At 40.3% G+C, this 22,368-nt stretch overlaps 1 protein-coding gene across 3 annotated transcripts in view; it reads right to left on the bottom strand.

Annotated features, from left to right (window-relative positions):
• Positions 298–22,368, bottom strand: part of SNAP25 (synaptosome associated protein 25) — a 131,466-nt gene continuing 109,395 nt past the window's right edge. For 2 of the 3 annotated variants that reach the window (XM_021078359.1, XM_021078360.1), the window contains 4 exons: positions 16,605–16,722; positions 12,792–12,917; positions 8,310–8,454; positions 298–1,577 (listed from right to left, as the gene is read on the bottom strand). In XM_021078359.1, coding sequence (XP_020934018.1) covers positions 1,509–1,577; positions 8,310–8,454; positions 12,792–12,917; positions 16,605–16,722 — 458 coding nt within the window. In that variant the 3' untranslated portion in view covers positions 298–1,508. Of the gene's footprint in view, positions 1,578–8,309; positions 8,455–12,791; positions 12,918–16,604; positions 16,723–16,893; positions 17,012–22,368 lie in introns of all 3 variants that reach the window. The other variant, XM_021078361.1, reaches the window with a different exon arrangement.

The following is a 22,368-nucleotide window of genomic DNA, read 5'->3' as shown; positions in this document are numbered from 1 at the left end:
AGTCTGGGTACCCTAGGATTTTTCCCACGGATTTTTCTTTTTCCTTTGCCTTCTGGAGAACTTCATTTTCCCCACAGCCAACACTGAATTTACCCACAAGCATTTCTGAAATAAATTATAAAAATCAAGCCAAGTTTCGACTGCCATGGGGTTGTGTCTAGAAGGGACACATTTGTTTTTTCCATATGGTGTCTTCAGCATGAAGAACTGTCTTCTTAGGAACAATGGCATGATGGCCAGGCTCTTCTCATGTGAGTGCAAAATCAGACAGGGTCCATGAAGAAATTAAAGCAGACATCTGGGGTCTATAATTTTTAATAATTTTTAAACTAGCTACAAAATGTCAATCACATCACAAACGGACAGAGGAAACAGGAGGAATTTAATATTACATGCTGTAATGATATTTATCGCACAGTTTATCTATAGTTCATTCGTTTATATTATTTTTTAAAGGTTTCTTTATCAGCTACTAAACATCTCAGCAATTTGGTGTGCATAGCTCTAGATTAAGCAACAGAGAATTACTGATAACAAACCACAGGGGAAATGGTGATTAATAAGAGTCAGCCTTACTAAATTTACATCTCCACACTGTTTCATAGCAAGGTTGCTTTCTCCAAAACACAGCCTTCGAAAGCAGCAAACAAACCCTATTTTACATCCATCTGACATAGTTTCAGCCAAACATATATTTTGCTGGAAATGATTAAGTGGTGAGTGTGTCAAACCCAACTTTTTTTAAAATTCTTTTTTTTTAAAAAAAGGATGATCATGGTTAATAAGTCTAAATATTGACAGAAAGAAAGTGACACTACTGCAGTTTTGCTGGTATAACTTAATCTTGACAGTGTCTCAATACTGAGCATGCTTTGTTGTTGTTTTGCTGTTGGTGCATGTGTGTTTTCTCATCAGTATGCTACTGTCATGGAAAGATTTTGTTTAAGTAGGAATCTAAAAATCTATTTAGTTCTCATGCATAAATCACATCACTTTTAGTGCAATGCTTGTTAGGTAATTCCACATTGTCTAATCATGAAATCATAAAGACAGATGATAGCCATGAGGAACCAAAGACAGCAAATTTTGAGAGTTTCAGAGCCTGACACCCAAAGAAAGGACCGTGGCAGTAGCTCTGTGGAATGTCACAGTTTTACAAGAACAATACTGCGTATTGAAAGAATCAACAGCACATTGAGCATTCCTAAATTGTTGTCATTCAGCAAACGCCACTGAGGAGAGGAAAGGAAAAAATGAAACCCAAGACATCTTTTGTAGGGAGTTAGAGCCACCAAATGACCACTATATACAGCCTTTGGAAAGAAAGAGACCCAGAAAGAACAAAAGACACATAGTATTGTTGGGCCGATGGACAACACAAGACAACATTCACAATGGGGGCAGATTGATGTGTGCGTGTGTGCAAACCTACTAGATAATACCATGAGAAAAGCATGAAGGTGCTATCTTGCTGGACAGCATTTGCAAGAGAACACAGGTGGGCACACTTAACCACTCCCCAGCATCTTTGTTGCACGTTGGTTGGCCTCATCAATTCTGGTTTTGTTGGAATCAGCCTGGAAAAAGGGGAAAGAAAACAGAACTCAGTTTGCCCATTAATATTCTATTTATCCTTCTGGGTCCAGTTCAAATGCCTCCTATTGGGTGAAGGCTTCTTGAAACTTCTCCATCAGAATTAACCATCTCTTCTTTTTTTGTTGTTTTAAATTTTTTTTTAGGGCCACACTAATGGCATATGGAGGTTCCCAGGCCAGGGGTCGAATCGAAGCTGTAGCCACTGGCCTACACCATAGCCACAGCAACGCCAGATCCGAGCAGAATCTGCGACCTATACCACAGCTCACGGCAACACTGGATCCTTAACTCATTAAGCAAGCCCAGGGATCGAACCCACAAACTCATGGATACTAGTCGGGTTCGTTAACCAGTGAGCCACGACGGGAACTCCAACCATCTCTTCTTTTGTGTTCCCAGAACCACTGCTTATGGCTGGACTTGGATATGATCACAGAAGCTTGATCTTAGTTCTCAGACTCTTTCCCTATCAGAGTGTCCTTTGAGACCAGCGATATCATTTATCTTGTTACATTTATCTGAGAGCAAAAGATCTTTCTCTTCTGGAATGACTTCAAAAACAGGCATCCACATCTGTTGGATTGAGTCGAATTATCGTCATTGGTACAGTTATTAGCAGTGTCACTTTGGGTACGTTATTGAAAGTTTCAGAGCCTCAGTTTTCTCATCTGTAAGCTGAGGACCAAAAGAACACTGCTAATGAGCACAGGTGTCTACTACTTTCTACTCACTCGACTTTGACACCATCGAGATTGACATCAACTATAAGGCATATACTGTTATTAGCTCCTTTTTCCAAGTGAGGAAACTAAGCAGAGAGAATGTAGGCAATTTGCCTAATGTCTCAGTACTAATAAATGGGGAAACCAGAGTCAGAAAGCAAGCAGCCTGCAGTCAGAATCCACACTGGTTATCACTATGTTAGTCATTTTCCTACTTAGGTTTGCTATGAAGATGAAATGAGTTTATATATGCAATGGTGCTTAGAATAATGTTTCCCCACAATTAAGTGCTCAATATATCTTATCTTGCAATTAATGTTATTGAGTGAAAACATGGCTTGATTTGGGGATGTTTAATAATTTTTTAGCCCCCTTTCTGAAGACTTTTACTCCTATGGATTTGATAACTGGCTTGTGTTTGCAGAGGCACATTTACTATTATTCTGTCCCTTGACTGACTGACTGCCCTGACTGCTTGAGCTACCTTTTGTTCTGCATGTACCATGACACTCAGGGCTACTAGCTGGATATAGCTTTAAACTTCAGAAAATGAACGATTCCAAACATCACTGAGAAACAGCTGAGTCAGCAAGTAGAAGGGAAAACAAATCTTGTTTAGGCTGTTGTTTTGTTCTGTTGTGGTTGGTAATGTTGTCTGTCCCTCTCCAGCCTGGGAAGAGGGTAAGGAAACTGAGAGGCAGTGTAAGGAAAGTGAACTGTTTTTATATCAACCAGAACTTATTCAATGATTATTGAGTTTTCATCTACTACTGTGATTCCTAATCTCCACCAAGCTGTTTCGTCTTTATTCCATTTGATTGTGAATTCCTAGGACCCTCTCACACTCAGTATTCAAGTAGAAATTTGCCAAATTAAAATAAAAATATTTCTGGGTTATTCATTATCTGGCAATGGCTCCCTACCATCTGATTAGATAATCAAGAGTTGATTTTCAAAACAGGTAAGACAGAACACTTATTTTCTGAGACTGTGTTGATCTATAGATTCCTGTTCTTGACCTTTAGGTTCGTAATTTATTATTTTATTTTATTTTACTTTATTTTATTTTATTTTTTTTTAAGGTCGCACCCAAGTCATATGGAAGTTCCCAGACCAGGGGTTGAATTAGAGCTACAGCTGCCAGCCTACACCACAGAAATAGCAATACGTGATCCAAGCCACATCTATGACCTACACCACAGCTCACAGCAACATCAGATCCTTAACCCACTGAGCAAGGCCAGGGATTGAACCCACGACCTCATGATAACCAGTCGGATTCGTTTCCACTGGGCCACAGTGGGAACTCCCTAGGTTCCTAATTTAGAAAATGAGTATTCTCTCCAATTTGACTTGGCCCTTAAATATTCCCTCTTCAGCTATAAATACTATCAGAAATAATGACACCTTGGTGCAAAGGCAAATTTTACAGGCTCAGAGCTCTGTGAAATGTTCCTGAAGATCAGATTATGCTGACTATCTTTCCAGACTTAACTTTGAGAAGTGCTCAAATGAGACAGGTCATCCATGTAAAAATGGGTAACATTCTGGGAGTTCCTGTCATGGCTCAGCGGAAGCAAATCCAACTAGGAACTATGAGGTTGTGGGTTAGATCCCTGGCCTCGCTCAGTGCATTAAGGATCCAGCATTGCTGTGAGCTGTGGTGTGGGTCGCAGATGAGGCTTGGATCCCAAGTTGCTGTGGCTGTGGTGTAGGCTTGCTGCTGCAGCTCCATTAGACCCCTAGCCTGGGAACCTCCATATGCTGTGGGTGGGGGCCCAGAAAAAAGACAAGAAAACAAACAAACAAAAAATGGATGACATTTCTGGAGGCAAACATTCTAGGATTTCTTGCAACAAGAATTCACCGGAAGAGTTCCCACTGTGGCTCAGTGGATTAAGAACTGGACATAATCCTGCTGTGTCGCACTGGGAACTATGTCTAGTCACTTATGATGGAGCATGAATGAGTACATGTATGTGTAACTGGGTCACCATGCTGTACAGTAGAAAAAAAATTGTATTGGGGAAATAACTATTAAAAAATAACAAGAATATTCTATAGTCAAAAAAACAAAATAAAGGCCATTCTATCTTTAAAAAAAAAAAGTGGAAAGGCAAATATTATGACAGATATGTAAAATGCAGTTCATAACAGAGATGGAAGGCTGGAATACTTCTGAGCTATAAAAATTATTGCTATTTTATGACATTTAAAAAATATACATATATTTTACAAAAAAAAAAGAGAACCGGACATAGAGTCTATGAGGACGCAGGTTCAATCCCTGGCCTCATTCAGTGGGTCAAGGATCTAGCACTGCTGCAAGCTGCAGCGTACATTACAGATGCACCTTGGAACTTGTGTGGCTGTGGCTATGGTATAGGTCACAGCTGCAGCTCATAGTTGATGCCTAGCCTAGAAAATTCCATATGCCTCAGATGTGGCTTTAAAAAAAAAAAAGAATGCACTGGAGAGTCTTCTCATGATGGTACCAGAGGATATTTTGAAGCAAGGAGAGCATCAGCTTACTCTTTGGGTATTCTTAAAGGACCTGGGAGGAGCCGTTTTCAATAAGTGTCTGTGATGGCCACCAAAATCATTTTTGAAGCATACCAATATTCCAGACATACAATATCTGACACAAAAGGCACCATATCTTTATGATATTATATAATAGAAGTGCTTTTAGAAAAAAAATTCTGAGATAATTTTTTGTGAGATAATCTTTTTTTAGATGTCTTCCCAGTATTTGGAGAACACGTCTGTGTTTATTCTATTTATATGCTTTAGGACTTTATTTATGCAATCCATCTCATTCCAGTTTTCATATTTCTATTTAGAAACTCCTAAACTCGCTGGTATGCTCAAAATATGTTACACAATTTGCCCTTCTGAGAAAACCAGGATGCCCTCCAACAAACAAGTCAGTAAGAGAGGTAGACGGAGCTGTTTAGCCCACCCTTCTGAACACTCTGGAAATCTCAACTTCAGACCATGGCAGGTAGCTTTTAGGGCACAGCACAGACTTCCAGAAATGAATACACTTCTTCATATTGGCATCCTGCTCTGATCGCAGATTTGAACTGTTCTCTAACATCTTTCAGATGAGAACCCATGTTGTGAAGCCTGGAAAGCCCTACTGGAAGTCAAGGTCTCAGTTTTCAAATGCCGTATTTCCTTGTTGATGGGAGAATTTGAGGAGTGCTAAAAGCTTCAGCATTTAACGTATTTCATCGTATACATGTGCATGGCATCTTCCACTGACAACTTTATTTATTTTTTTCACTGACAACTTTAAATCCAAGTTTGAACATCACTCTGTTGTTTCCTTAGCAACAGTTCCCATGAAGATCTGATATAAACTCGCCCTAATTTTAGTAGTTTTTTGAAAGAATCATACCATTTTAACCTTAGAAAATTATATATAAAAATACTTTAAATCAGAAAGCAAGGTTTTTTGTTTTTCTTTTTAGGGCCACAACTGTGGCATACGGAAATTCCCAGGCTAGAGGTCGAATTGGAGCTACAGCTGTCGGCCTACGCCACAGCCACAGCAGTGCCGGATTGGAGCCGTGTCTGCGACACATTACGGCAACACCAGATCCTTAACCCACTGAGTGGGGCCAGGAATCGAACCTGCATATTCATAGATACTAGTCAGGTTGGATTCCACTGAGCCCAGCTGGAACTCCAGAAAGCAAGGTGTTTAAATAGACAAAGTAACTTCTTGACAGTCCATGGGAATGTATGGAAAATTGCATTGTTTTGGACTCCCAAAACTTGACTGTTAATTGAAGGGATGAGAAAGGATTGTGACTGACAGAGTTGGGTGAAGCTATTTTTGTGGTCATGAGAGAAGTACCAGAAGATTCTCTTCAGTCCTACAATGTGATTTTAACCTTAGATATGCAGGAAGCCTTTGCACTTCCTATTAACAGTAGAAAGAACTTGTACAAGAAGGTAGAAGTCTACCAATGACTGTGTAACTCCTGTAACCTGTTTCATTTGGGGCAATGTTGAGTTGAAATGGACTTTATCTAACTCATATCTAGATTGTCATTTTGATGAGGGGAAAAAAAACCCCACTAGTTATTTGAAGGTAACTAGACCCCTTCCCCACTTAAGCAACTCAACATTCAAAGATGACATAAAGGCTCTTTCCTATTCACTTGCCTGACTTTTTGAAAGCTTATAAAACTTAGAGCTGCGTCTGTCTTTGCCTGTGCAGTAAATCAGCCCCAGAATGAAAGGTTTTCCTTAAAGAAGAGAACTGGAAATGCAAAGTGGCAGAATTAAGATGTCACTTGCCTTTCCAGGAAGACTTACGCTTGCTTAAAGCCCAGCTCTATCAGTAAAGGTTTGACCCCTCTTTCTTAGCAGAACTTCTCTTTCTGGGACTCTAATTGAGTCTGAGATACATTATCTTCCTACATCTGTGAGTAAATTGGGCCCATTGATAGAAAATAACTACTTTTCTTTTTTTTTTTTGAAATCATTTTCCTGTTGGAAGGTAAGCTGGCAATTACCTCTTAGTTCATTTTTCTGGACCATAATGCATTAGGTCCATTTGTGTTGGCTCTAGTGCTTTTTGAGACTCTCAATATTGTTCTAAAATCTATTGATTTGCACAGCTTTCAAAGCTTTAGCATTTCAAAGGCTCTTAACAATGATAAGTATGTCAGGTCTTGTGAAAGTAAGCAGAGGACAAATATTTGTCAACCAACACTGACATCTGACATTATTATGCAGTTCAATACTGAGTAGGCAAAGTATCATGCAATCAAATAGTTTTTAATATAATGTATATAGAACACAATAGGGCAAATCATTCCTTTTATGTCTATTCATGCCTTTCTCAAGTCAGCAGAGAATGCTTAGGTACCAAGAAATTGAGTATTTAGCTTTGTGATTCAAGAGATCTCAAAAAACACCCTTCTTCCCCTACCAAAGTGGAGTAAATTGTTGAAAAGAAACTCAGGGTTTCAGACTCAAAACATCAGCACCTTCCAAGGAATAATCTCACACAATATATGATTAGCTGAGTAGAATTGATTATAGATGCACAACTGCCTTTAAACTTACAATGTGTGTATTTCTCCCTTGTTAACATTTGGACATTTTAAGAGATTACAAGCAATATTTAGGACTCTACTGATTGGTGAGGGGGTGGAATACAAAGATACAGAAGCTGTATCAGATGCATATAGTGTAGAATATCAGGGTTTGGTGCCCATATCTTTTTACCAAAGCTTTTCAGCGTTTCCTTCTGGGCCCTCCTAATCTCAAGACCCCGAACCCACCCTTTTCCATTATATTGTCCCCACTCTTCCTTAATGCCTCTTATTGACACGAGGGGCTCAATCTTAGATTGACATCTGGTGTCCTCCTGTGAACTCAACTTCCTCAGGTTATGTTTCCACTTTGAGATCTGGACATGTGCACCACTGACCTAGAAATGGAATCTGGGCCTTTTTGAACTATCATTAAAGCTTTGGCACTTCCATTTCCTGACTCTATTCCTACATCATCTCCATTTGACAAGCTCCTAACCATCCTTAGAGACTCAATACAAATTCGACTTTTTTGGGGGAGATTTCCCCATCTACTGAACCCTGAAGTCTTTCCTCATCTAACCTCATTTAGCACTGGATGTGTGGCTTTCTTGGCAAATTATATTTTCATCTGGAAATTCACTGTTCTAAGTTTCTTGGCTGTAAGGATGCTGTTTCTCTCATCCTAATATGCCCAGCAGTTGCCTAAAATAAAGATGCCCTTGGAGGACTATCTGCTAGATTAAATTCTACCCTGGTATTTACTTCTGTGCTGCTGGATTTTTGTCTTGGAAAATTAGACAATTTTTGGATTATCTTTCAGTGCCTAAACCTAAAGTCATGGCGTGAGGGTCTTGTGATGCCCTTCACCCTTCCTCAGTGGTTATTTCAGAGGAAGTGATGAGCAAAGGAAACATACTGACAGCCATGCACCCACCTTCTCCATGATCCTGTCGATCTGGCGGTTCTGTGTATCGATCTCATTGCCCATATCCAGGGCCATGTGACGGAGGTTTCCAATGATGCCGCTCACCTGCTCCAGGTTTTCATCCATTTCATTTTCTCGGGCATCATTTGTTACCCTGGGTATCAAAGAGCAGTTTTTAGAAGATAAAAGAAACTCAAATACCAAGGAGTCAAAGATGAGGGTAAATCTATAGACCTCTAGGTATCAACCCTATACTTTCTGAATCTCCGTTCAACACAGGAACACATTTTAGCTTTTGTACATTACAAGGTACTTTTAAAAATTGCATATTGATAAATTTCTACTTTTATTTTTTATTTTTATTTTTTTTGCTTCTTAGGGCTGCACCCACAGCCTATGGAGGTTCCCAGGCCAGGGGTCGAATCAGAGCTGCAGCTGCTGGCCTACACACAGCCACAGCAACGCAGGATCTGAGCCACATCTTCGACCTACACCACAGACCATGGCAACGCTGGATCCTTAACTCATTGAGTGAGGCCAGGGATTGAACCTGCGTCCTCATGGATCCTAGTCGGGTTCGTTAACCACTGAGCCACAAAGGAAACTCCTAAATTTCTACTTTTAAAGAAGGCATATTAAATAGATTAATTTACCTACTTTTCTAACTTCCACCAACACATCATCATTTCCTCCCTTCATATGTTTATCCCAATTTTCATTTTTTTTTTTTTAAGGGTAAAATCATTTTAGCTGGGAGGATTCTGGGTCAGAGAATGAAGATGGAACTAGTTAGAAACTGTATTTTTCTTTCTGAGATGTCAATCAAAATCTACAAGGGTCAAATTTAGAATGAAAGAGAAAGCTATTGAACTAAGTCACAGAATTTCTCCACCCATCTCCTTCTCCATTTGGGACCAATATCAAAGGGAAGAGGAATGTGAATTATAGTCTGCCCCTTAATCCTTTTTGCTCCCAAGAACTCCAAAGGGAGCTTTTTGTCAAGGTGGTTTTATTTGCTCAGATTTCAATGCTATGGGATTTTTGGTGGCACTGTGAATGGATGATCTCAAAGAAGAAGACTGGGACAGAAAATTACTGTTTCAGTTTAAGTGGGGAGGAAGGACTTGGCTCTCATTTTTTTCATAGTCCAGCTTGAAAGTTAAGAAGTAACTCTTTTTAGGAGTTCCCATCGTGTCGAAGTGGAAAAAATCCGGCTAGGAACCACGAGTTTTCGGGTTCCTTGCTCAGTAGGTTAAGGATCTGGTGTTGCCGTGAGCTGTGGTGTAGGTCATAGACATGGCTTGGATTCTGCATTGCTGTGCCTGTGCCATAGGTCAGCAGCTGTAGCTCCAATTGGCCCCCTAGCCTGGGAACCTCCATATGCCATGGGTGCGGCCCTAAAAAGCAAAAACAACAACAACAACAAAAAACCCTACCAAAAAACATTTTTCTACCACAGATGCTGATGGGCTAAAATATGTTTGGAAGGGTTAACATCCTTCCCCCATGGTAAATCCCAATGCAGATTGTTTCTCTAAGGTTTTAAAACCATTTAAATCCAGATAAAATTAAAAGGGAACTTTCTAGATCTCTTATGTAGAAAAAAAGAAGCTTATTTAAATGATCATCAGCAGCTGAGACATACTTCTAATTCCATGGTCCTCAGCCCTCTTTGCATTTCAGAATTACCTGAGCAGCTTTAAAACTACTGATATCCATGTCTCATTTCTAGAGATTCTGATTCACTGGGTTTGGATTAAGCCCAGGCACTGATACTTTTAAAAAATTGCACAGTTATTCTAATATGCAGTTAGGTTTGAGGACCCCTGGTCTAGTTTCCCTGGGAGCAGACAGAAACATGAATAGAATTGTCATCTGTGAAGTTCTGGGTAGACATCTGGACATTTATACATAAAGAGCAGTGACTCATCTTTTGAATCTGGGTATATAGATGGTTGATCAAACAGCTACCCTAGTTACTGCTGAGTCCTAGGGTAGTAACCTGCAAAAAAGAATAACTTTTCCCTTTTTTTTTTTTGGCAACAGGACTATTTGTTATTATTATTATTTTCTGATCTCTTGGGAGCTGAGTTTTAAATCAGCAGATGTGTGATTTGAGATTTTTAAATAGAGGTTAAATTAGCTTTTGTTTCCAGATCTCATAGGACCTGCTTAAGAAGTCAGGTCTCCTCATTATTCTCTGTGTGTACCCCTTGATCTGTTCTCTGGCTCAGAGGCTGACCTCTCTACAACCCTATCACCCAGGTTCTCTTATTTTGACTTTCTGTGGCCTCTGGCCAATGGCCATTGAGGGACCGGAGGGCAAGAGGCTGAGGGGTTGGGGCACTTATTTCCCTTTCTTGTTTCCTGCTGGGTCTACAGTTGCTGAATCTCAACATATAGCCCCTGCCCACAGATGTAATTCCTCTTGGCTTCTGGTGATAGATTGCTCCTGGCCAGTTAGGACCCTTCCTGGCTATTGCTAGTTCCTAAGTGCTTCACCGTTCCTTGTTATTGACACTGCCCACACCTCTGTAAACAATCTCTTTAGTAACTTCTGTCCAACTGAACTCATGAAATGAGACACCTCCTTACTACTGCGCTGGTGTTGGATGTGGTCATGTGACTTGGTTTGTCTCACGAAACGTGGGCAAAGGTTTGATAAATCCTGTGCATCAGAGTCTACTGCTGAGGTTGTTGCCCCCACCATGCAAGAAACCTGGGCTTTACTGTTGGAGAGGCCACGGAGAGGAAAAGAGAGGCCCTCAGTGACAGCCCCAGCCGACCACCAGATAAACAATAAGGCCATCTTGGATCATCCTACACCCAGTTATATATAATGAGTGAGCCCAGGAGAGGCTCTCGGAAGAACTGCTCAGCCAACGAAAAGATTCAGAGAGTTCTCTGCGGCACAGTGGGTTAAGGATCTGGTGTTGTAACTGCAGCAGCTTGAGTTACTGCTGTGGCTCAACTTCAGTCTCTGGCTCGGGAACTTCCACATGCCTTGGGTGTGGCAAAAAAAAAAAAATTCGGAAGTAATAAAAGTGAGAGTTCCCGCCATGGCTCAGCAGAAGTGAATCTGACTAGAAACCATGAGGTAGTGGGTTCAATCCCTGGCCTCGATCACTGGGTTGGGGATCCAGCGTTGCCATGAGCTGTGGTATAGGTCGAAGATGTGGTTCAGATCTGACGTTTCTGTGCCTGTCGTGTAGGCAGGCGGCTACACCTCCAGTTCAACCCCTCGGCTGGGAACCTCCGTATGCCACAGGTGGGGCCCTAAAAAGCAAAAAAAAAAAAAAGTAATAAAATGATTGTTTTAAGAACCACTCAGTTTGAGGTGGTTTGTCCCTAAAAAGTAGATAACTGACCTCATACCAGTCAGAATGGCCATCATCAAAAAGTCTACAAACAATAAATGCTGAAGAGGGTGTGGAGAAAAGGGAACACTCCTACCCTGTTGGTGGGCATATAAGTTGGTACCACCATTATGGATAACAGTATGGAGGATCCTTAAAGTAAATATAGAATTACTAGAGTTCCTGCTGTGGCTCAGCAGTAACAAACCCAATAAGGACTTGGGTTCAATCCTTAGCCTCACTCAGTGGGTTAAGGATCTGACATGAGTTGTGGTGTAGGCCACAGACACAGCTCCAATCTTGCATTGCTGTGGCTGTGGTGTAGGTGGGAAGCTGTAGCTCCAACCAGACCACTAGTCTGGGAACTTCCATATGCTGCATGTGTGGTCCCAAAAAGCAAAAAAATAAAAATAAAAATAAATAAATAAAAAATAAATATAGAACTACCATGTGATCCAGCAATCTCACTCCTGGACATATATTTGGAGAATACCATATTTCAAAAATATACATGCACTCCAATGTTCATGGCAGTACTATTTATAATAGCCAAGACATGGAAGCAACCTAAGTGTCCATCAACAAAGAATTAGATAAAGAAGATGTAGTACATATGTACAATGGAATATTACTCAGCCAAAAAAAAGAATGAAAGAATGCCATTTGCATCCCCATGGATGGACCTAGAGATGATCATACTAAGTGAAGCAAGTGAGACAAAGAAAGAGAAATATCACATGAGATCATTAATACATGGTATCTAATAAAAACAGTACAAAAGAACGTATTCATAAAACAGAAACAGACCCAAAGATTTCAAAACCAAACTTATGGTTACCAAAAGGGAAATGCTATGGGGAGGGATGAACTGGGAGGTTGGGAGTGGCATGTACACACTATTATTTATAAAATTGGTAAGTAACAAAGACCTACTGTATAGCACAAGGGAATGTACCCAATACTCTGTAATTACCTATATGGGAAAAGAACCTGAAAAAGAATGGATATATGTATACGTAGAACTGATTCACTTTACTGTATAACTGAAGGTAACATAACACCACAAGTCAACTATACTCCATTAAAATTTTGAAAAATCAGGTAATTGTTATAATGCTGGCTGCACTAGGCTCACCTGCGGATGAAGCCACCACTGATGGCCATCTGCTCCCGTTCGTCCACCACACGAGCAGGCTGGCTGGCCACAACTCCATCCTGATTATTGCCCCAGGCTTTTTTGTAAGCATCACTTGATTTAAGCCTATGCAAAAAAGAGGGTGAGTGACCAGCAAAGGGGGTGGAGCATCAAGCTCACAACAATGGTTCCCTCTTCAAGCTAAGAATCGAACCAAGCAAATGAGTTTTAATTTGAGGCATCAGAGAATACCGATATATCATAATCCGGACCCAAACAGTTGGCCACCACCATGCCTCAGCTACTCAGGATTTTCATTTCCAATCAAGTCAACTGCAATTGTCAAGATGGCAAACTTTGCCCATAGGTTGTTCTTTGTTTTGGTTTGTTTTTGTTGGATTTAAGACAAGATTTAAGGTAGCTGGAGGACATTCAGTTCTATTTCAATGACAAGGTTCTATTTTGAGACACAAAACACACAGAAGAAACATACTGGCAGACAGACACAAAACAAGACTGCCAAGTAGAGTGTGTACATCACACCACAGCAACGCACTGGCATCAAAAAAAACATACTGGACCAAGTTTTTACACACCATCATGCAAAGATTCCCTGTTTTAATTTTTTTTCCCTCAAGGCATTTGTGGAACCAAGCATTCCCACTCTGCATGGAGCACATAAAGGACTGGTGGTTGGCCAAGGGTGATGGTCTTTGAGTTGCCTCTAGAGTGATTTGAATTAGATAATATATCGGTACTTCCAAACAGTCACCATACATCCAGAGTCGATGTACAAACCTTTGTCCACAGAGACAAAAAGTAAAAGAGGCGTAGTGAAATGAATGCAGGAAAATAGAAGAGAGAACAAGCCATCTAGCACCAAAAAAAGGGAAATCCCTCTACATCTTCTTCATGCACCAGCTACAGGCATGAGTAGAAAGTGAAGCATTCTCATTTAAGCCAAACTACTCCAGAAGTTGATCATTCTCAAAAAGGCACTAGCAGGACAGTAATAGCCTTCATGAAGATTTGAAACGCAGGTTCAATAGCTTCTTTGTTGGGCAGCGGGGCAGGCTGGGAGTGGTTACAAACTCCTACTTAAACTATGCTGGGGTCAGGTAGGGGAAGAGTAGTCTGGAAAGGGTGTGGTCTCCGTGGGCCATATTTCACTGAGCTGCCTTGGAGAGAGACTTAAAATCCAGGCATACCTGTTGTGCCCAATAGAAACATGTGCAGCATATTTTGGTGGGTGTGTTGTAATTGTGCCATCAAAGATGTTTTTAGGTTCTTTGCATAGTAGAAACCACACGCTTTTTAGTCCAAGAACAGAACTTTCTTTGGTCCCATTTTCACATTTTCTATGATAAGGCACCAGAATTTAGCTTCTTTCTTTCTTTTTTCTTTTACTGGAGGACCATAGCCATCTATTAAAACTGGCTCTACCACTAATATTTGCAGACTGGGGACCAAGCAACCCTGGAGACAAATTGGAAAACTGTCCAAATGAAATTTCAGCGACTCCCATAATCTGATGTATCATGAATGCCACAACCCCTGCAGCAGTCCAAATTCGCTGCTAAGAGCCAGGAGCCCACTTAGTGGGACAAAATCCAAAAACGAATTTAATAGAGTTTAAAGTCTGGTTCCCCCTTCCTCCAAATCCCCATCCCCTCCCTCCTCATATTAGAAGAAGTTACCTGGACCTTGTGATGCTTTCTGCTATGTAAAATGTCTGGTATACCATCTTTGGCAGAGTCAAGGGGGTTGGGGAGGTTTGCGTTTCTGAACGAAGGCGAATCACTGCACCCACAATGCTGCACATAGACTCACATAAGTGCTGGACATCTACCATAGTCCTTCGAAACATGCAGAGACAGGGCGAAGCCCTCAGAGAGTCCAGGGCACCACCAGCCACTGCGTTGTGACACATGGTTTTTAAAGCATTATTTACACACAATAGGGAACATTTCAGTCAAGCTTTGAAGCTCAGTTAGGGTCTCTTGTGCAATAAGGAATTAGTGCCAACTAGTATGTGGAATTTGTAGGGGCCGTCATTTCATCTTTATATTGGAATCCATCCCGGGGAGTGAGGGGGCCTGCCTCCACCCTTTCTCCACACACAGTTGATGGGTGGGGAAAAAGTATCTGTTGGAATTCATCACAGAACAGGTAGATATCTCATCTGGGGGCAAGTGGCCACTGAAAAGGATATACAGTTAAATCTTGACTAACTGGAATGCTTAGCAATAGCATGTTGGTGAATTATAGGGCTTTCTTAATTAACAAGGGGGCGTGGAGGAAAATTTTGTTTCAGGGGTAATTGTTAAATATCTGTTAGATTGTTGAGCCACGTTCTGGCCTTAGAGTCTTAGGGTAGTGAACACGATTAAATCATTCCTTGGTTATGGTTTCTCTTGATGTGTCTGATGGCCTTTTCTCTGCAAACCAGCTCTTATTATTTGATCCTCTGAGATGCTGAAGTTTTAGGATGGAGACTGAATGAGAGAATGCAAACTGCTTAGAATGGCCTTAAAGAGAAACCATTTTAAATCCCTGATGGGATATATTTTCCCTTTGTTCATTTGTCTTTTTTTGCTAAAAATGGAAGGGAGCAAAATTCAAATACACCCGAGGGTTCCAGTTAGCTAGATTCCAGTTAATCAGGTTTACTGTAGATCGTTCTTAAAATAAAAAAAAAAAAAAAAAAAAGCTTTACATTTATTTGTAAATTGAGCCCCTCCCCCTCCTAAACAGGAAGTGGGATATTTTAAATCAGCCTCAAAGTTTAAAGGATGTGAATGGTCATATAATCAGCTAGAAATGACAACAATTTCTATTCTAAAAGCTAGGATCAGGAGAGCTTTTAGGAAAAAAGCTTCTGTTCAAAGGGAAGTGGGAGGGGTGAGGGAGATGGGGTAACCGGTTTAATTTTTCAAATGCATGTTGGACACTCCACTCATGCATTTTTTTTTTTTTCCACTGCTAGTCCAATGAGACTACCTTCCAGAACCCTTATTTTCAGGTTCCTTCTGTTGCAAACCTTTATAACCACATGTCACATTTCTGCTACATTCCAAAAAAAGCGTTGCAGAACCTTGAGAACAGTTGAATGTTTTGTGATGTCGTGCATGCAAAATCTACACATTTCAACATTTCGGCCAGTGTACGGGGAGATCTTCCAAGAGGAAGAATTGGAGAGGGATGGGTCCAATTTGTCTAAGGCTTGAGCACTTCTCACTGAAGAACTCATTGCCTCTGCATTGGTGTGGCTTTGGCATCCCTAGTCTAACCGCTGACCAGATTTGGCAACTGGTGGGCAGCTGAAAGGGTGAATCTGTCTCATACTTTCTAACTGATGGAATGCTTGTTTGGGCCAAATTACCTGTCACTTTGGCTTCTGAAAAATCAAACCTTGATGTAAGTGTTTCTCATCTTCCAAACTTACCCCCAACCCCCATCTTTTCTACATCTGCAATTTTGGCTTTGGGGATTTAGAAAACATAAAATTCCCTGGGTGCCTTTTTCTTGAGGTTAGTCTCTGTCTCGAGGTACACTTTCTGGAAAATGTTGAAACGTTTCATCAATAAAGTTGCTGACAGTGAAGCTTTCACTGTAGTATGCCTGATTTTTAATGCATCAACAGTAACTCCTGCTAATATCATCTATGCTATGAGATGAATGCATCGGAGACAGTATTGATCTGTTCTGCATGCCACATACTCATCCTGCCTTGCGCCCGGCAGGAATGAGCTTGTCAAGGCTTGGAGATGGGCCTTGGGAAACCAAAGCTTCAGGCAGGCAGGCAGCACCTACTTGTTACAGGGACACACACAAAGCCCGCAGAATTTTCCTAGATCCGTCAAATTCTTTTCTGCTTCTTTCATGTCCTTATTGATTTGGTCCATCCCTTCCTCAATGCGTTCCAGTTGTTCTGATTAAACATAAGTATTTTATCCCCACAGAATGAAGCAGATGGAAAAGGACAAAGAAAAAAAAGACAAAACTTCAGACATTCACTTTGACATTAAAAAAGAAAAAAATAAATCAAAAAGAAAGAAAGAAAACTGGACGCCACAGATTAGAGCTGGTACCCAGTACCTACTTGTTACAAGGACATATGAAAAGGCCACAGCATTTCCCTAAATCTTTTAAATTTTTCTCAGCCTCCTTCATGTCTTGGTTGATATGGTTCATGCCTTCTTCGACACGATCGAGTTGTTCTGGTTAGGACAAAGGGATGACAGTGTGGAATGAATTTTTTTTGGGTTTCCAACAGAACATGAGAAATGACTACGGAAACAGAATTTGAAAGAGAAAGGAGAGCTATTGCAATGCATTGTCCAAGGGGATGCATTGCTGTAGACGGCTGTTGCTGCCCTAAGCAGGCAAGAGTGGAAGGAAATGAACAAAAATGATGCTCCAGTAGTTTATAGTTCAGACATGATGGGATGGGGTAGGTAGGCCTGGTTGATTCTGAGTGTCAGGGAAAAACAGCACCGCATGTTCGCTTACTCAGAGATCAGTGAAATCCAAGAGAAAGAAAACAGGGTATTAGTTTTTATTTTAGGCATCCAGATTTAATGCTACTAGAGAAAGTGTCTCCTTCAACTTTAAAAGGGCTCTATTTTTTGCTTTTTAAGCATCCTCAACCAGCTAAGGGTAGAAAATAGAATCCACCTCCTTTGGGGAAAAAAACAACTATAGTTAATTAGCAATGGCTACCAGATCTTTTTTTCCTCTCTCAGTTGCTATCTAGCCAAAGGCAGGCCATGGGCAATTCTTGATTTTGAGTACTTAATTCACAGAAGCCCTAAAAGTGACATCAGCACAGCCACATTACAAGTACTGGAAGGAACATTTAAATTCCTTTCATCCGCTGACTTACTTGCTATGAAAGCTTTGGAAGGCATTTCACTCTCTGCCCTGATTTCCCATTCTCCACAGTAGGGGGACATGCTAGACCCCAACCCCAGGCAGACAGCAGGAGAAATGAATGCCGGGGTCTGAAGGAAGGCGATAATTTGGAACATAAACCAGTATCAAGTCACTGCTGCTAGGACAGCTCACCTTAGTGTACCTAAGACATAGATCGATAGCCATAAACATGAATTATACTTCTAGGTTGCTGGGGTAACATATACCAATGTGATTAATCTTCCAAAAGTTGTGCCATCAAATTGAGTAAATTATGAGTTCCATGAAGGGATTTGTAAAACAGCCTTTAAGACCATTAAAGCAGCAATGGGTGTCTTGGCTGTCTATTTACAAAACCTAATTAAATTTCTATTCCTCTTTTCATCTATATTTTTATGCATGCATGCCTATGCTTCTGGGAAGAAAGGCATGATTGGAATAAAACTGGTAAATACATTTCCAGTCTACAGGCATAAATAATCACATAAAAACAATTTCACATTAAATCATATGGCGTAAATGGTTATTCCAAAAAACGAAGATAGGTTCCCTAGTGACCTAAACTAGAGAAAATGTTCATTTGGAAAATAAGAGCCTATTGTGTTCTTTTTGTAGGTTTGAAGAACAGAATTCAGCTCATTAGGAATCCACTATCTCAGCTCTGCTTTTCAAATGACTGGAGAAAACAAAATGTTTATCCAGCATTGGATAGCTAGAGAAAATAACATTCTGGTGCTGGCAAATCTTTGGTGAATAAATATAAGTACGGTAATATCTTTAAGAAAATTCTCTCTCTCTCTCTTTTTTTTTTTTTTAAGGACAGCACCTGTGGCATATGGAAATTCCCAGGCTAGAGGCTGAATCAGAGCTGCAGCTGCCAGCCTACACCACAGCCACAGAAACACTGGATCCGAGCTGCATCTTCAACCTACACCACAGGTTGTGGCAAGGCTGGATCTTTATCCCATTGAGCGAGGCCAGGGGTCGAACCTACATCCTCATGGATACTAGTTGGGTTCTTAACCTCCTGAGCCAAAATGGGAACACCGAGAAAATTCTTAAAGGGGTTAAAAAAAATACATGGCAATTCTTTACATTCCAGAGAATTTTGTGCTTTTCTGAAGACTTCATTCCAATTTCCTTTAAGGAATGTAGAAAATTAGTCTATAGATCAAATTAACTGTCATATGAGGAGATTGGTTGGGGGAAAGGAGCTCAACATCTTCAAAACAAGAACCATGTTAAGTGCAGACAGAAATAGGGATGCCAAATCCCAATTGAACAATTGCTAATGGCTTCCTGGAGAGCTGGGTTGAGATGGGGCTGAAGCAGGTACCTGGGCTCAGAGGGAAAACACGGTGAACTCAATTAATGATGGCTGAAATGTGCACAGATTATGGCATGGGGACACGCACTTAGGTATTTGCCCTTCTTGAAGAATTTCTCGAGTTAATATTTTCAGCCCAAATATTAACTCTTTGACATTTCAGGAGGCCCACCCACTGTGTCTCCAGGGATTAGAAAATAATGCAAAAAAAAAAAAAAAAGGTGACGTGTTGGATATCTGAACCAGAGAACTCAATTTAGAAAATAAAAACAGGCAGGTCCAAATCCCTATTTCTGAGAGCTGGGTTCTGCCATGGGTCTGCATCTTGTTCAGCAAAAATCATTAGCAAAGAGGAATTCTGGAGCTCTGTTAGAAAAGTTGATACAGAAAACTTATTTTACAGCTCCAATGTTGATTGAATGTATCTTTACACACAATTATCAGTAAAATTCTTAATTTAAAAAATATCATGGGGTTATTTTGTCGCAGATATTCTGACAATAATATTAATTTTTTCGGTTCTCCCTTAAAACGTGAGTGCTATAAAGGCAGAGAATTTTTGCCCATTTTATTCAGTGCTATGGCACACAGTAGGTGCTCACCATAATATTAATTTTTAGAGTGGTACTGAGTTACATATGTAGATGTGTTTGGTATACTGGGACGTCACAGCACTTCAATGACTTCTGTGAAGATGTTTCTCAGGAAATGCTTTTTTAAAATTAAAAAAATTTTTTTAAGGCCGCACCACTGCATATGGAAATTTCCAGGCTAGGGGTCAAATTGGAGCTGTAGCTGCCAGCCTGCACCAGAGCCACAGCAACGTGGGATCTGAGCCATGTCTGCAACCTACACCACAGCTCACAGCAGCACTGTATCCTTAACCCACTGAGCGAGGCTAAGGATCACACCTGTGTCTTCATGGATACTAGCCAGGTTTGTTACCACTGAGTCACAATGGGAACTCCAGGAAATGCTTGAAAGCAACCGATCTCCTCATCTCCTCGGTCTGTTCTGGGATGGACAGTAGCATCTCAGAGGCTGATGCAAAGCACTGTCCAGGGTTGACTGCTCCTTAGCCCCGTTAACTTACTGTCTGGCTGTCTTCTGTTTATTCTTGGAGATCGGGAGGAGAATAACATTTTGAATGGGGAGATACTTCAGTACATCCCACTATGTTGGACCAAGAGATTGTTCTCTTTTGCCATGATTTTTGGGTGACTGGTTATTTGTGATGGAACCACCAATGGCAGGCTGCTCAGATAGCTAAGTTTAGACATCTTTTCTGCTAATCTTACTTAAGAAAGGCAACACGGAGCTGTTAGAATCCTCAGCCTGTTTAAAAACAAACAAACAAACAAACAAACAGTAGAAAAATAGCAAGACATCAATGCTATTGATTAACCCAGTGGGCAAGCCTTCATGAGTATATCCAATTACCTATATGATTTTCTTTTTCCTTAGCATTGATGAACATATGGAAATTCATTTAAATACATTTAAATAGCCACATGATGAGTGGCCATTATATTGGACAATGCAGATTTAGTCATTCATAAGAAATATGATGAGTGAACTTTAACAAGAGGTATTTTTCACAAATGCTACTTTGTGGTGCCATGAACCTTTTAAGAAAGTTGGCAGGCTCTCTGGAGGAGGGTTTACTTTGCCTTGACTTTGCCAGGCAGTGGTCAAAGATTTAACTGTTTTGTTTGGTGCTGTTCCCAAAGGATTTTCCCAAGAGCTGCATTTTCGGCATTGAAACAAACATAACCCGGCAACGATCAAAAAAGAAAACAAGAGATTCAGAAGTGAAAGGTTAAATCATCCCCCATCAGAGCTAAGGCTGTTTCATGGGGATTTCTCTTGAAGACAAGAAAAGTCCCAGGACGTGGTACATTTCTAGGACGGTCTGTCATGCTCAGTGCTCCTTGGCATCTCCTGATACCTGGGTATAAAACAAGAATCCCATAAGGAATTTCCGAGTGCAACCATTTAGCAGGACAACCTGGAATGTTTCTTTAGGAGGATGGCTGTTTTCTTGAGACTCTTGTGCAGCTGTAGGGTAGAAGCAGTCAACACTTTTGGTGTTCAGGCAAAAACAAAATTAGCAGAGCATAACTGGGGAGAAATTTTGAAGTAGTTAGTGATCTAAATAACTACAGAGCATATGCAGAGTCAAAATGCATTTAGGATGGCAGTGAAGATAGCTGTTGATGCATGCTCCTTAGTCATTTTAAAAGGTCCTAATCTCTTCCTACAGTATACATGGAACATGGACCACTTAAGACCAGGCAGAAGCCACTCACTTCGGAGGGTTTTACAGTTGTATGCTTCTCGTCAGTATCAACTATCCACCATGCATCTGGCGAAATCCAGGTTAGCCTAGGAAATACGTTTAACCAAAGAACTTAGCATTTACTGTGGTGTGGCCACAATTGAAATGTCTTAGCTGAAAACATTAATTTGCTATTTTGCCTCATTTCTCAGTGAATAACATAAAAGTGTTCCTGGGAATCATTTTGTGTTTAAGAATAACGCATTTTTGTATTTGTTTGGAGATTTTGGCGAATTTTGTTTCTATATTTTCTTCATCAAAGTACAATGAAACTTGCAATTCAAGTATTTACTTTCTTTTTGATTCCAGATTAGTATAGATTACTTTTCATGTTTTGATGTCAATGCTTTATATAGTTAGGGGGGAAATGATATTATACTGACCATTTCTCAAACCTTTTTTCCTATTGCTCCTTTTCTGTCCTCTTCACATAAAAATTATTAACTAAAAGAGTTAATAAGGTAGAACTCATCATTTGAGTGTATATGTATCAATTTAGCCCTGGAAATGAGGTACCACTCTTTTATATGGGCACCTGCTGCTTAATTAAATAAAACCTTTTTTTGGCCATACCCATGGCATGGCATGTGGAAGTTCCTGGGCTAGGGATCAAACCTGCACCATGGCAGCAACCTGGGCTACTGCAGTGACAACACTGGATTTAACCCACTGTGCCACAAGGGAACTCCTAAATAAAATCTTTTTAAAAAGCAACGATTTGCTATATCCTGAGTAACATAGTCTGGGATACTGTTATACAGATCAAGCCAGCAAGTCTTACAATTTAAAGTAAATTCATTTGAGGAGTTCTCAAGACTGCCACAGCTGTTGTAATTCTTTCAAAATACAAACCGACTAGATTTGATTAATTTTTGGCAATTTTTATTTTTTAAACTGGGAGGAAGGTGTTGGGATTGATGTTCAATTGTTTTTTTCAAAAATTTTTTCTCTTGATTTTTAAAAATTGGTTGGTGCATATTTATTGGAAAAGTTCAATA

The sequence above is a fragment of the Sus scrofa genome, chromosome 17, assembly GCF_000003025.6.
Source record: "Sus scrofa isolate TJ Tabasco breed Duroc chromosome 17, Sscrofa11.1, whole genome shotgun sequence".
NCBI classification, from domain to species: domain Eukaryota; kingdom Metazoa; phylum Chordata; class Mammalia; order Artiodactyla; family Suidae; genus Sus; species Sus scrofa.
The sequence above is the reverse complement of the archived record's forward strand: the minus strand, read 5'-3'. Positions and strand labels throughout refer to the sequence as shown.